The sequence below is a fragment of the Bos javanicus genome, chromosome 24, assembly GCF_032452875.1.
Source record: "Bos javanicus breed banteng chromosome 24, ARS-OSU_banteng_1.0, whole genome shotgun sequence".
Lineage (NCBI taxonomy): Eukaryota > Metazoa > Chordata > Mammalia > Artiodactyla > Bovidae > Bos > Bos javanicus.
Genome location: NC_083891.1, coordinates 36,869,074 through 36,884,204, shown reverse-complemented (window position 1 = coordinate 36,884,204; position 15,131 = coordinate 36,869,074). Strand labels below are relative to the sequence as shown.

The 15,131-nt window shown below is 35.8% G+C and overlaps 1 protein-coding gene across 2 annotated transcripts in view; it reads left to right on the top strand.

The window, feature by feature from the left end:
* METTL4 (methyltransferase 4, N6-adenosine) overlaps positions 1-13,268 on the top strand; it is a 29,438-nt gene extending 16,170 nt beyond the window's left edge. Inside the window, exons 7-10 of one of the 2 annotated variants that reach the window (XM_061399825.1) lie at positions 1,583-1,757; positions 4,133-4,239; positions 4,626-4,717; positions 9,801-13,268. In XM_061399825.1, coding sequence (XP_061255809.1) covers positions 1,583-1,757; positions 4,133-4,239; positions 4,626-4,717; positions 9,801-9,946 — 520 coding nt within the window. In that variant the 3' untranslated portion in view covers positions 9,947-13,268. Of the gene's footprint in view, positions 1-1,582; positions 1,758-4,132; positions 4,240-4,622; positions 4,718-9,800 lie in introns of both variants that reach the window. The other variant, XM_061399824.1, reaches the window with a different exon arrangement.
* The last annotated feature ends 1,863 nt before the right edge of the window (positions 13,269-15,131 follow it).

Below are 15,131 nucleotides of genomic sequence, written 5' to 3'. Positions count from 1 at the left end.
ACTGATAGACTAGAAGATGGGAATAAACACAGCTGGAGGGATATACTTTAAACACATGAAACCATGCTGTTTCCTTTAAGAGAAAAATAAGAGAAATAGGTAAGTGAAGGTGTACAATGAGGGTTATTATACACCCTCATCATACACCTGGCAGAGGGTTAGGTGGTTGAAAGAGTCTAAAGACCTTTATTTTGACTGATATTTGGCATATTTCATCTGCCAAGAGTGTGTTTGGGCAAAGGACTTAAGAAGAGATGAGAGTTTGTAGTAGTTGACCAAGGGTAAGTAAAATAATTGATGAGTAGTTTTGAGAGCCTGAGAATGGATTGCCAATTTTCAGTTTAGCATTTTTCTCCATCTGATTTTTTTCTGTATGAAGTTGAATAGAATTGTATTGAATTGAATTTAAGATTGGAGGTTTGCAGGAGTTGTAGAGTTAAGGAGTAAGGGGCTGGTGATCATAGTTAGTGCATATAATTGTATTTATTAGGGGAAGAATAGTTGAGCATGCACATTATTTAGATTGTCCTTTGACATCACCCAGGATACTTGCAAGATTTATGTTGGCTAGCCATAAAGATCTTAGAACTTAAGTTTTTATTGAGTATGGAGAGTGAGGATGTAATGGGTTCCATAAGAAGGCTGGAGGCTAGATAGCATAATTCTCAAAGAGAAGGAGGTTTCACACAACGGTAAATGACTGACAGCCTGAAACTGGAGGGGAGCCAGAATACCGGCCTCTCCTCTCATGACTGTGTATGTTGGGATTGGACAAATGACCACACTGGTTTGATGGGGTGTTATGGAACAAGTAGAGTTCTAACAAGAGAAACTAGACATTGTACTACTGATGGCCAGGAGGTTCAGGGCTGTAGAATTTTTTTGTAATGAAAGCATGAGTGTTTCAGAGAGCTCAGTAGAATTGACTGAAGGATGAAAGAAACAGGATGATAGATTGAGTGTTGGAAATGTGGTGGGATATTGAGACAGTTTCCAGAGTGTTAATGGAGTCTCTGGGCTTCCCAGATTGCGCTAGTGGTAAAGAACCTCCCTGCCAATGCAGGAGATGTAAGAGACACGGGTTCAATCCCTGAGTTGGGTTGGGAAGATCCCCTGGAGGCGGGCATGGCAACCCACTCCAGTATTCTTGCCTGGAGAATCCCATGGACGGGGGAGCCTGGTGGGCTACAGTCCATGGGGTCCCAAAAGATTTGGACACAACTTAGCGAATTCACAAGCACATGTGTAGTGTACAGATCATCACAAGATGATATTTGCTTAATTTTAAATGGTATAAAAACATATAGAAAATATTAGTAAAATTACTGAAATGTAATACATTCAGAAGTGATAAAAAAATATGGCCTGATCATTTTGAGTTAGTAAAAATGAAAAGTGGTATTTCCAACTTATCTGTGAAACAGCATGTCCACTGGGTGTCACTGTGGCTTTGTATTTAGTTACACAAATAAAGAATTGTAGGAGCTTTGTGTTTGTGGAATCAGTGTTATACAGGTCCTCTCCCTGCTTATTTTTCTCTTTGGCCTCGATTTTGCTAATATTTTTTTCTGTTTATTTTTAGATATAGTTATTTATCACCACTGCAGATAAAGCAGATCCCTGTCCCTAAGCTGGCTGCTCCAAGCTGTCTTGTTGTTACGTGGGTGACAAATAGACAGAAGCACCTGCGTTTTGTCAAGGAAGAGCTTTACCCGTCTTGGTCTGTGGAGGTAGTTGCTGAATGGCACTGGGTAAAAGTAAGTTCCAAAGTTAACGTATCCGTTAACTTTATTTGTTCATAAGGTGCAATGTACAAGTCACATAAAGATAGCTCCTACTTTTTAATGTTTAACATGGCATCACTCTACTTCTTCAGCATGGTCTAATTAAAACATTTACTTTGCTGCTAAATACCTTTGTCTTCTTATTCTCAAGGCTTTTTACCTGTTTGTTCTGTATCTTTTTGGAGTAGAACCCCAAACTCCTGGTCTTAGGAAATCACTCAGGTAGATATCAGGATGACATTTTAAAGAGCTCTGATGGTCTGTAGTTTAACAGACAATAAGCAAAAACCTTGGGGGATTTGTCCATCACTAAACATAGAAATTGTCTTACTGTTGATCTTCTTCCTCTTTACTCATCCAAAACTTCAGCTGCCCTTTGTGACTTTTTCTTTTTTCTTTTCTTTGTCATTTTTTCCCCCTTATGTTGCTGGGGATGGAAAGGAAAATAGCAAAGAAACCTAGTGTGGAAGAGTGGGAAAATGCTGGAAGCAAGGCCTTTTATACTGTGAATCTTAACTGTGTTCCTCAGTGCTTGTTTTTGAAAGAAATGATTCTAACTTCTTAATGAGTTGAAAGGTCTTTAATATTAATCTTTGCTTGGTTTCAAGAATACCAAAAATATAGAAAAGTGGTGTGTTGTTCAAAGTTCATTGGCTATCCTTTTAAAGATACACTGTCTACTTAAATGAATTCCGCAAAAGCCTCCTAAACTTTAAAAAAAACAAACCAGGTTTTAGGGACTGAATGTTTAACATTTATATTACTGGTCTATTCATTTTAGACAGAGGAGAGGTCTATGTTTAATGTGCTTTGTGTGCTTTGTAGTAACTGGGGTATCTTCTGAAAGCTGTGTACATTGTTTATTTGCACCTATTTTATGGCACTTGGCAAACAAGTGCTGATAATTGTTTGCTTTTACAGTTGTACTTTGGGCTTAGCTCTGGTTGATTTGCAATAGGATCGTTACGGGCATATAAAACTCCATTCTACTCTGTTACGACAGTCCTTTCCTTTCATAGTCAGAAACTGGGACCAAAGTCAGGAAAAGGTTACCTTCTGAAATTAAAACCAGTAAAATGTTAATACATGAAAACTAAGACTGTTCATTTCTGGTAGGAATCAGTTCTAAGAGGTGGTATGATAGTTTAAAACAAAAATATGTTTTACTTATTTATGAAATATGTAAAATATGTAAAAATATGAAATACTTGTTAGGTGTTTGCACATATTGTTACATCAGATGGAGTAGTCTGCATTGAGTATAAAGGACATCCAAAGCATCAGAATTTGCCAGTGTTTATACAGCACTGTGTGGAATAGCTGTTGCTATTTGTAGGCCCTAGAGGAGATAAAAGGACTTTACTGGTTTGGTTTTTAGTACCTTGATATACGCTAAAGGATTCCATAGAGGATAGATATGAGTATTATGATAGTGAAAATATCTGCCTCCATGCTTAATTAACTAATTGAATATTATTTTAAATTGTGTTTTGAGTTTGATTAGTTGGAGTGAGTCTCTGGGAATCTGATCAATCACTCCAGGATGAAATGATGAGATTGAATTTCTGGATTTTTAATGCCAAGAGGTTAGAACTTGCATTGTCTGTCTCATCAGTTCCCAAGCTACTTTCATTATTAATTTTAGCTCTTGACAGTATTTAATGACACTGTTTCCTATAAATAAAGGAAAATACTTTATTGTCATGTACTTAGTCACATTGCTAGTAATACAGGTAAATGTTATTTGAATGAACAAATGAATAAATGATGGCATGGTTTCTAGTAACATATTTTAATGAAAAACCAAGAGTTTTATGTGCAAGATGATAGGAATTTAAAATAATTTTTTAGTCGTGTAAAGCTGCCCTGCCCACTATGGTATGGTATGGTGTGGTGTGTCACTAGCTATGTGTAGCTCTTCAGCACTTGAAAGGTGACTGGTCCACGTTGAGATGAGCTAATAAATGTCACATTTTGGATTTAAAATACTTAATATGAAAGACTGTAACATACCTCAGTAATTTTTTGAATTGGCTACATACTAAAATGATAATATTTTAGATATGTTACATTAAATTAAAAATAATTTAAAATTAAAATATAGTTAAAATGAATTTTGCCTCATTCTTCTTGCTTTTTTTAAATGTTGGTACTAGAAATTTTAAATTACATGGGCTTCCATCTGTGGCCCACATTATATTTTTATTGGATAGCAGTAGCCTTGAGGTTTAATAATTCTTTTTCTTTGGTAGAAACTGTATACTGGAAGGAAAAAAAAACAATCCTTTCCTGGTATATGGGATTTACAGGTGTATGGGTTGTTTTTGTTTCTGTCTCCTTTTTGTCAGATCACCAGTTCAGGAGAGTTTGTGTTCCCATTAGATTCTCCACACAAAAAGCCTTATGAAGGTCTTATATTGGGAAGAGTTCGAGAAAAAGCTGCTTTACTGTTAAGGTAGGAAGGGTGATTTTTCAAAATTGTATAAATGTATTAATTTTCAGGCTTTCAAAACTTAACACAGTAATCATTGGTTTTCCTTAATTTTTACATTTTTGAAAATCTGGAAATGGCCCAAACAAGAAAAGTGTGAATGCTAATGGCACATGAAATTGTATATTATCATTTGCTTTATCTAATGTGCAATAGTTATTATTGTAGAAGAGAAAACTATCTGAAATTTCTTAATACTTAAATTGTTGATTTCCATTATTATTTCTCTTCTTAAATTATTATAAATGGAGGTGCTATTTGAAAGGTGAAAAGAAATCAAAGACAACTGTGGCTTAAATGTAATAAATTGTCCTTTAAAATACAATTACGTTGTTGTTCTGTTTCAGTAGGAATGCAGATGTAAAAGAGCTGCCCATTCCAGACCACAAGTTAATTGTCAGTGTGCCCTGTACGCTCCATTCACATAAGCCACCTCTTGCTGGTATGTTTCTATAAAATAGAATTGTTATGACTTTTATGAAATTGACAAAAGGATTGAATGTTACATTTGAATGGTCTAGAGATTTGGAAATTCAATACGATATGTGTTATTTTAATTAATATTCTAAAATCATATAGAAGAATTGGTGAGATAGAGAATTGATTGTTGTTGTTTTTTTTTTTTTTTTTCTTTTTTTGCTCCAGAAACCTTTTATTGTTTGCATTTGGTCCCTGGCTTTGGGGAGAGGGCTCCAGGTGGTTAACCAGGGAGGGGCTCAGCCAGAGGCCCTGACATCAGGTGGGGGAGCCTGGCCTTCGAGCGGAGCTGGGCTTGCTGGCCTCTTGTGCTGTGGGAGTGTCAGCCTTTCCAGGAAGTACCAACCTGGCTGGCCTGCAGAGGTTGGTCAGGTGGTCACCACATCCAGGAGGTGGCGCTTCAGGAAGGCAGAGAGATGGGGGATCTATGTGGGCAGAACCCAGGGCATGCAGATCCAGAGCGGCCTTCTCCAGGCCTGTGGCGGCATCCAGTGCTTTGTCCCACTTGTCTGGGGGCGGCTCAGGCGTGTCAGGGAAGAGGAGGACGCTGCCGCTGCCACTGCGCTGGCTCTGCATCTTCAGAGGCTGCTGGGCCAGCACATGGGAGGAGCGGGGTCGGGAGCCCTCCAGGGGCACATCGTGGCCTCGAATCAAAGCCCACAGAGAGGTGGGTGTTGGAGACCCACCCAGCAGTGGCTGACCACCTCCTCCACTGGGTGGAATGATTCTTATGGGTCTTGGAGCGCATCATTGTGGTTGGCAGTAAGGGGCTCACCGCAAAAATGGTGCTGAATGGTCTTGGAGGTTGTGACCTGAAGGAAGTCTAGAGGGTGGCTGGAAAAAGGGTCTGTTAGGTCCAAACTCCGTTGAAGCGGAAATGGAGCCGTGTGAACACCCAGGTGACTGTGTAGACTCGTCTTACCTTACCTCAGTCTTTCTTCTCCCACTGTGTTTTAGGGTCCCCTGACTAATGGGGCTCTTATCCCATCACTGGCACAACTGAGTAAAGACTGGTGGTACTTCTGAGGACTGTAGTTCTGGGGTCTTTATTGTATTGTCAGGGCTCCACCCCTTGCTTGTTCTAAAGCCTAGAGCTTAGAAAGCAGTCAGAGAGATGCTTACAATTCCCTTGATATATGGTAGACAGTCTCAGTTTTATGTTGAGTAGTGTTGCTTTTCTGAACCGTTGGAAAGGTAGTAGTATCCTGCAGTTCTTACTAGTCTTAATGCTTTAGTATGATGTTCATCATTTAATGAAACTAAACAGCAAGGAATAGTGGAAAGTTTTGGCTTTTCAGATTGACCTAAAAGACCTTGAATCCAGGCTCTGCTACTTGAGCGAGGTACTCATAATTTTCCACCTCAGAGTCGTCGTTTGAAGAGCGAATAATGATATTTAGTCTTTCAGAGCTGTGAGGATTGGTTGCATTTGAGAGTCTGTCACACATAGTAGAAGATCAGTAAATGCTAAGTTTTTCAACTGAAAGAATAAAAAAATAGGAAGGAATATAAGTCCCTGAGAAATACTAAATTTGACATTCAAAGTTCATGAGCTAGGATACATAGGAAGGTGAATTCACATTCCCAAAAGGATGTTTATTGGTAACACTCCAGATTTCTTATATCTTAGATTTCCTATGCAGAAGAGTCTTTAGTGTTAATTCATTTGAGAAATATTCAGATGTCTACCTGTTGATCCATTTTTTGACCTAGAGGCATTCTCAGTGAATAATTGCCTTTAAACTTTGGACTATGATAGAGTCTTTAATGCAAGTAAACATTTGACTTAAATGGAAAATCTGTACTGTTCTTTGAGAAAAAAATTATGTTTGCTACCAGTTATACTCAGTGGAGGAAATCTAAGTTGTATTCTTCTCATTGGAATTTTCTTTATCATTTGGTGAGTATCAAAGTTTAATAAAGGGTTTGTCTTTAGAGCTTATTTTTTTTACTTTTAAAAATCCAAAAAAAAAAAAAAAAAAAAATCCAAAAGCCAGACCCAAAAAACCTTTCATTCCCAAATGATGGTTAAACTATTTCTCAATTCATTTTACACAGATTATGTTTAAAGATGAGTCTTAAGATACAAGGTTTTATAAAATAGTGATTAAAATTAGTGTTTTATTACTATTAATAAAAATTAGCCCTATATTTTATAGCTTCTATTTATGAAGTGCAGTTCTTCTGTATTCCCAGTAGAGAGCAGCACAAACACATTTTTAGGATTGAGACTATTTAAAAAGAAAAGTTAGATTTTGGGGAGAAATTTTTTGCATGATTCAATATATGTAATCCTTATGTTTTGGTGAAGTACTGGTAGACAAGCAGTATTTATAATCCTTTATTTTTGAGTTCATGTTTCTGTATAGCAAGTGTCTGTGTTTTGGATGTAGACCTACATGAAGCCATCAGAAAGCAACTTTCAGATTTCTGCCTATATTTTACTCTGAAATTATAACCCTAGGATTTGGTATAATACATGCTGTCTATGTAATGCTTAGAACTTTTACATGTAAATATTCTTAAAGTGCTTTTTGCAAATTCACAGAATGAAATGATCTCCTCTCTCCTTAGCTTCTAAAAGCACCAAGGTGTTTTTTTTTTTTTTCAAACAAGTTTTAGTTTGTTTTTTCTACTGCAAAATATAAAAAAACACCAAATTGGCAGCATATTCCATATCAAAATGATGCATTTACTCTTTTTAAGTTTTGAAATTTCTTCCTGTAGATTGAAACATAAGCCAACAATAGCTATGGCTTTCCAGCCTAATGTAAATTTATAATCTTTTAAGTTTAAAGATTTAAGGTAGGAATATAATGAAATAAAAGTATTTGAATCAAAATTTTGTTTTTTATATTGCTCCTTAAAGAAATTTCTGCTGCTTTTCACTGCTTTACTCACTAACAGTTTGTATGAGATTCTATGCACTGACATATGAGTACTTTCCCCCCAGCCGCCTCTTGCTCCCAAGCAGAAGGGGAATGAACTAGCTATATATAAATTATTTCCTCTCCATTGGTTAGAAGTATGTTTTACTAATGCCAGATGTTATGTAATTATTTATATATATGTCATATTTAAATTTATACATGTGAATTTACTTTTAAAAATTGAGATATAAATGCCATAGAACACCATATTAGTTTCAGGTGTGTAATATAATGATTCAAGGTATATGTACATTTTCACTGATCACAATAAGTCTACACATAATTACAATGTTTTTTCCTGTGATGAGAACTTTTAAGATCTTGCATTTTCATTTAAATTGATATTTAAAATTAGTAAGAATAAAACATTTCCATTAATTTTCTTCTGTTTCTTTTGCTTTGTTTTGAAATTAAACATATGTAGTTAGCACTGTAAAAACTTCACTCCTTGATTTTCTGTGTTTTGCAACTAAAAAGGAAAAAAGTGATGCCAAAATGTGTTCCATTGATAAAGTGGGAGATGATAAATGGGTTTAGGTTTTATGTATTTTTTTCACTTCAAATACCTGACCATCTTTTTCTGTTAGTTTGTGAAGTCTTAGAAAACATGGATATCTGTTTCTTTTAAGTCCTGTAGCACTTATAATGGGTGCTCAGAAATAGTAAACATTTTTGATTGGCTGATTCCAGTTTGGATTCCAGTTTAAAATGCCAAAGTAGAGTCATTAACATCTTTGTACTGAAGAACTGAACAAACAAGCAGAAATAAGAAAACAAAACCTTGCTTCAGTATAATGTTAGACCACTTTAAAAGTGAGTTGAGCCTGGTGAGGCATTGAATTCATGGGGCAAAACATGGAAATGTGATATAAAAGTTTATTGTCCTTCAAGACTCTGGGGAAATGTTTCTCACTCAAGTTTAGTAGCATTTAGTTACATAGTTACGAAAGGACTAGAAGTGTCATGTCAGCATCTCCTAGAAGCTATCAAAGTCCAGACTTGAGTTTGTTTGAGTTGTAGGCAATGAATACTTTTGATTCTTTGATTTTTGATAGACAGGATCAGTGCTTTCAGACAAACAATTACTTTGTTGTGAGAGCAACTAAAGAACATTATGAAATATAAAATTTTTCATATATTAGCTTTTAAATCTAACCTCTATGAAGTATTTCTAAGAAACCCTTATCATTCCTAAAGAGAATTTGATGGATTTCTTTAAAGCTCAATCCTGTAAAGCCATTAGGAACTATATTTTGCCTGTTCTAATGACTTTTCATACTTGAATTGTTATTTTCATACTAAGTTCCTGTTGAAGAATAAGCTAACCAGCAACATGATCAAGGTTAAACTGATTTAAATATTTGTCATTCAAATGAACATGTGCTTAAAAAAAAGCTTCTGTTAGTGTAGATTATAGCTATTTAGCCAATGTATAGATGAGATGCCGTTTTCCCAACAAATACAATGTTCAGTAGTTATGAATATATTGAACAAGGAATATTTAACTGTAGAAATAATACAGTGAAATTTTAGGTAAAGAAGTATCTGTAATTTGGAAGTGAAGGAGTGTTCTCAGTACTGCCAAATTATAGCTGAGGAGGTAAGAGTTATTTGTTAGGTATATGTTCTGAATATTTATCTGTGTTTCCAACTCTTAACACTTAAGTATGTTTTTGTGGAGACTTACAATGATATTTATCTTAGTTTGTAAAGTGAATTGTCTTTGTATTATTCGTATGTACTTTTGTCCATGCATGGATTACATTTATTAAAAAATAAATTAAGTTAGTACTCGGGAGCTATGTCAGCATTATTGGAAAACTGAAAAGTCACCGGTGTGGGTGTTAAAATCTTCCTTTCTCCTCTAAAAATGAAAAGTGATAAATTAGGACTATTGAAAGTTCTGATGGTATTGTTCTTGATCTCAGGGGTGTTTATTTCAAATGACTTTCTAACTACAAATAGTGAAGTCTATGATGAAATCCTTGAAGTTAACTTGCTGTTTTTCTTTTTTAAGGAAACATCTCTGCTTTTCTCCTCTTAACTACTAAAGGACTTTGATTCCTTCCTTAATAATAATTTTTGTGTTTTTTTTTTTCTTTTCTCGTTTTTGGACAGAGGTTCTAAAAGACTATATCAAGCCAGAGGGAGAATGTTTGGAATTGTTTGCTCGAAATTTACAGCCGGGTTGGACTAGTTGGGGCAATGAAGTTCTCAAATTTCAACACATGGATTATTTTGTTGCTCTGAAGTCTAAAAGCTGACTAGGCTCCTAAAATTGTGTTTTTCTTCAGTTTTTCCTCACTCCTTCTCCTTTCATTCTGATTTATATTTTCCTTTTTTTACCAACCAGTATGCTTAGAGATGTAAACAGAACTTTGCTTTTCAGCAAAGTGACTAGAAGTGACTGACCATCATATAATTTCAAGATGAATTTTACTTCAGGTGCACTAGTATTCCACATTATTCTGGACTCTCTACAAATGAAAGAAGTAAGCCGTTTGAAAGAAGGTAAGACTTTGTTATTGAAAAAGTTCAGAAAGCATGCGTTATGGACCTGAAGTCATAATTCTGCATATGGATGCGTTTTGTTTAGCCCACATGGTGGTGTAAAAAAAATTTTGAACCATCAGAGAATTAAGAAATCAGGAAATTTCACATACTAAGTCTTTAATTATCAGCAACTCTGGCTATACAATAGTCTGTACTTTTTCCTGACACAGTCTGTGGGACCCAGTGATGCCAACTCATTTGGGAAGGGCCATGTACTCTCCAGCTTACTTCAGTAACCTTGCCCCATGCCAATCAGTTATATGTTCTACTTGACTCCTGTACAACCTGAATTTAGAACTTCTTGTTTAGTGTTACATTCTGGAAAACATTCAAAGACCTGTCAAGTACCACATCATTGTACTGAGTTCATGAGACTTTTTTTGAAGGGTTTTAAATTGCATTCACGGTCACTTTTCAAGTACTTTTTACTTTTGCTTGTTCCTCTAGAAGGAAAAAAAAAATTCTTATAATGTTATAAAGTAAACATTGCTTGAACTTAATTGATATTTATAGACTATTCCATCTGAAAGCAGCAGAATACACATTCTTCTCTAGTGCACTTGGAACACTCTATGGATGGATCACATGCTGGATCTCAAAACAAACCTCAGTAAATTTTAAAAAGTTGAAATCACATCAAACATATTTTCCAACCACAATACTATGAGATTAGAAATCAACTACAGGAAAAAGCTAGGAAAAACTCCAAAAACTGTGACATGCTGATGAAAGAGATGGAATATGACACAAACAGATGGAAAGACATACTTCTTGGATTGGAAGACTCAATATTGTCAAAATTACTATACTACCCAAGGCAATGTACAGATTCAGTGCAATCCCTAACAGATTATCAATAGAATTTTTCACAGAGCTGGAACAAAAATTTTAAAATTTGTATGGAAACGTGAAAAACTCAGGATATCCAAAGCAATTCTGACAAAGAAAAATGGAGTTGGAGAAATCAGGCTCCCTGACTTTAAACTATACTACAAAGCTACAGTAATCAAAGCAGTATTGTACTGGAACAGAAACAGAAATATAGATCAATGGAACAAGATGGAATGCCTAGATATAAACCCATGCACCTATGGTTAGTTAATCTACAATAAAGGAGGCAAGAATATACAATGGAGAAAAGACAGTCTCTTCAGTAAGTGACACTGGGAACACAGCTATATATTAAAGAAGGAAGTTAGAATATTCTCTAACACTGTACACAAAAGTAAACTCAAAATGGATTAAAGGCCTAAATGTAAGACCAGATACTATAAACTCTTATAGGAAAACATAGGCATAATAGTCTTTGACATAAATTGCAGCAATATTTTTTTGGATCTACCTCATAGACAATGAAAATAAAATAAAAAATACAGAAATGGGACCCAATTAAGCTTAAAAGCTTTTGCACAGTAAAGGCAACCATAAGCAAAGTGAAAAGACAACTCACAGAATGGAAGAATATTTTAATATTTGTAAATGAAGTGACCAACAAAGATTAATCTCCAAAATAATACAAATAGCTCTTGCAGCTCAATATCAAAAACCCAAAAATAACCCAGTCAAAAAAAAAAAAGGGCAGATGTAAATAGGCATTTCTCCAAAAAATACATACAGATGGCCAAAAAACACATGTAAAGATGCTCGGCATTGCTAATTTTTAAAGAAGTGAGGTATCACCTCACACTGGTCAGAATGACCATCATCAAAAGTCTACAAACAATAGAAGAGGGTGTAGAGAAAAGGGAACCCTCTTGCAGTGTTGGGAATGTAAATTGATACAACCACTATGGAGAATAGTATGGACATTGCTTAAAAACCAAAATCTACCATGTGATCCAGCAATCCCATTCCTGGGCTCATATCCAGAGAAAACCATAGTTCAAAAAGATACGTGCATCCCTGTGTTCACTGTGGCATTATTCACAGCAGTCTAAACATGGAAGCAGCCTAAATGTCCATCGACAGAGGAATGGATAAAGAAGATGTGATATACGTACAGTAGACTGTTAGCCATAAAAAAGAAAATACCATCTGGGGCAATGTGGATGGACCTAGAGATTATTTTACTAAGTGAAATAAGTCAGAGAAAGACAAATTACATACAATACCACTTATATGAAGTCTAAAAAGTTGATACAAATGCATTTATTTACAAAACAGAAACAGACTTATAGTCTTTGAAAACAAATATATGGTTAGCAAAGGAGAAAGGCTGGGGGGGGGGAATAAATTAGGAGTTTGGGATTAACAGATACACAAAATAATCAACAAGGACCTACTGTATAGTACAGGGAACTATATTCAGTGTTCTAAAACAACCTATATGGGAAGGGAATCTGAAAAAGAATGGATGTGTATATGTGTATAACTGAATCACTGCTGTACCCCTGAAACTAACAACATTGTAAATCAACTATACCCCAATATAAAATTTAAATTAGAAAATTAAAAGTAAAAAAACAAAGTAACCGCTGCTTATGATTGTGAAAAAATTTTATATCTTATTTCCAGATTTTCTACAAATATTTTTTTACAAGTAAAATATTTTTACTGGAATGATTCTTTGAAAAGCATGCTGACTTATGTGTAACCTTTACAATTTTTTTTGATGTATATTTTTTCACAGAGTAACATTCTCCAGTTTTCAGTGTAGAATTCAGTGAGTTTTGAAGATGTATATATAGATGTCTGTCTACAACCATAAACATTATATAGAACATTTCCTTCATCCCCTGAAATTCATGTGTCCATTTGCGGTCAGTCATATCCTCCCACCTTTGCCATTGGCAAATAATGATTTGTTTTGTATCATTAGTTTTGCATTTTTTAGAATTTCATACAGATGAAAACATAGACTATGTAATCTATTGTGTTTGGCCTTTTAGCATTTTGAGAAAAGTGTTTATACTATTTACAGATTTTCTATAAATGTTTATCTACTAAGTAAAATGTTAGATTGAAATGACTGACTGACTGTCAGGATTGCCAATTTGTTTGCTGATTTTGCCAAATAAAAATGCTGTTTTTGAAGTTTGTTCATTCTTTGAGTATGTGAGTTTCAGAGTCTTAACTTTGAGCCTTACTTTAGTTGCTGCCTTTGTTCTGACCTTGTAGATTCTATCTGCCTTGTCTTGTTCTAGTTAAGATTCTGGACTCAAACTCACTCTCACCAGAAAACCCTAGACCCCCAAATCTTACCTTTTCAGGCTTGGAACTCTAGAGACCTATCTTCAGCAATTTTTATGTATTTGGCTTCAGAGAGACAATGGATTTTTTACTGACTGTGATTCAGAGGAGGATTATAATCACCTTAAAGGGCTTTCCCTTCATTGAAGATGCTGCTTGCTGCTGCTGCCAAGTCGCTTCAGTCGTGTCCGACTCTGTGCGACCCCATGGACTGCAGCCTACCAGGCTTCTCCGTCCATGGGATTCTCCAGGCAAGAACACTGGAGTGGGTTGCCATTTCCTTCTCCAGAAGATGCTGCTTAATTCACCTCATTTGACTCATATCATGTCCCATTGGGTTCCCACATGCTGGGAAGCACCACAACACTATTGGCATAGTTTTCTGGTTATCAGAGTTCTTTTACTTCAGTTATGTCACTTTATCCTCAAAGCAGTCTTATGAAGTTGAAGTTCTAATGAGGGAACAGGTTCATAGAGGTGAGCTGACATGGTTAATAAGTGATAACCAAGACGTGAATTCTATTCTGTTTCCTCAGTTGGGACACTGCATGTTGTACCATGTTTGCTAATGAACTTGAGGTCTTAATAGTAAGCATTATCAGCTACTAATCAGGATCCACCATGTGGCCTGAAGCAAATTTAGAATGGTTCATAGGTAGTCATCCAAAATAACTTTTTCAATATATGATGCCAGTCAGTCTTGGATTTTGAACACAGTATTTTTTTGTTAGGGATTTTAGTGACATTAGCTGGACTGACAGCCTGTGTGCTACTCAAGAGTCAGCTGGGCTGCTAAACCCTTTAACATGGGCTGTTAGCACATTTACCATGCAATTGTATTTCCTCAGTCAGAATAGCCATTTTTTAATTCACATTTTTAAGGAAGCCCTTCTGCAAGAGGTACTTGGACTGGACAGAAGTACAGGTGCAAATAATTTGATGCACCTTGGTTATCTGCCTTCAGTGTTCAATTGTGTAGACCAACCCCAAACTCCATAGAGAATCTTAAATTCATGACTCTATTGATCAATCTGCTCCAGCTTGAAAGCAAGTCAGAATACCAGAATACCATGATAATTTTATGGAATATTTCTTCTAAATATTCCGAGGAGTTAACCTAGATTTTCTAAGGCTTCTTGTGAACTTGAGTGAAAATTATTGGACTTTTTCAGTATCAGTGCAAATACTTGGGGCTGTATAAAAATGAATTGATCTCTAGGAGTGGAGAGCATGAGGAAAACTTTCAACCACTTTTGCGGATTAATTTTTGGCCTGGTCATCAGATAACTGTGACACAGCAATGAGGTAGCTTTGGATAACAGCTAAGGTGAATGAGTGGTCATTTGTAGCCTTGAGGCCAGGCCACAGCTGTGAAAGCAAGTCCTAACCACTAGACCACCTGGGAACTCCCTGGAAGAATCCATTTTCAAGTTCATTCAGATTGATAGCAAAATTCAGTTGTTTCCTTGGGGGCCATTGGCTAGGAGTCAACTCAACTTCTAGAGGCTGTCCTCTGATCCTTGCACATGACTCCCTCCATCTTCAAGGTCACAGTAGCGCATTGAGTGCTTCTTACCCTTTGATTCTCTGACTTTGCCTTGTGTTGCCACCTAGAGAAAATTCTGTTTTTAAAGTGCTTTTGTGATTAGATTGACCCACCTAGTTAATCTCCCTTTTTTCATACAATGAAACATAGTCATGGGAGTG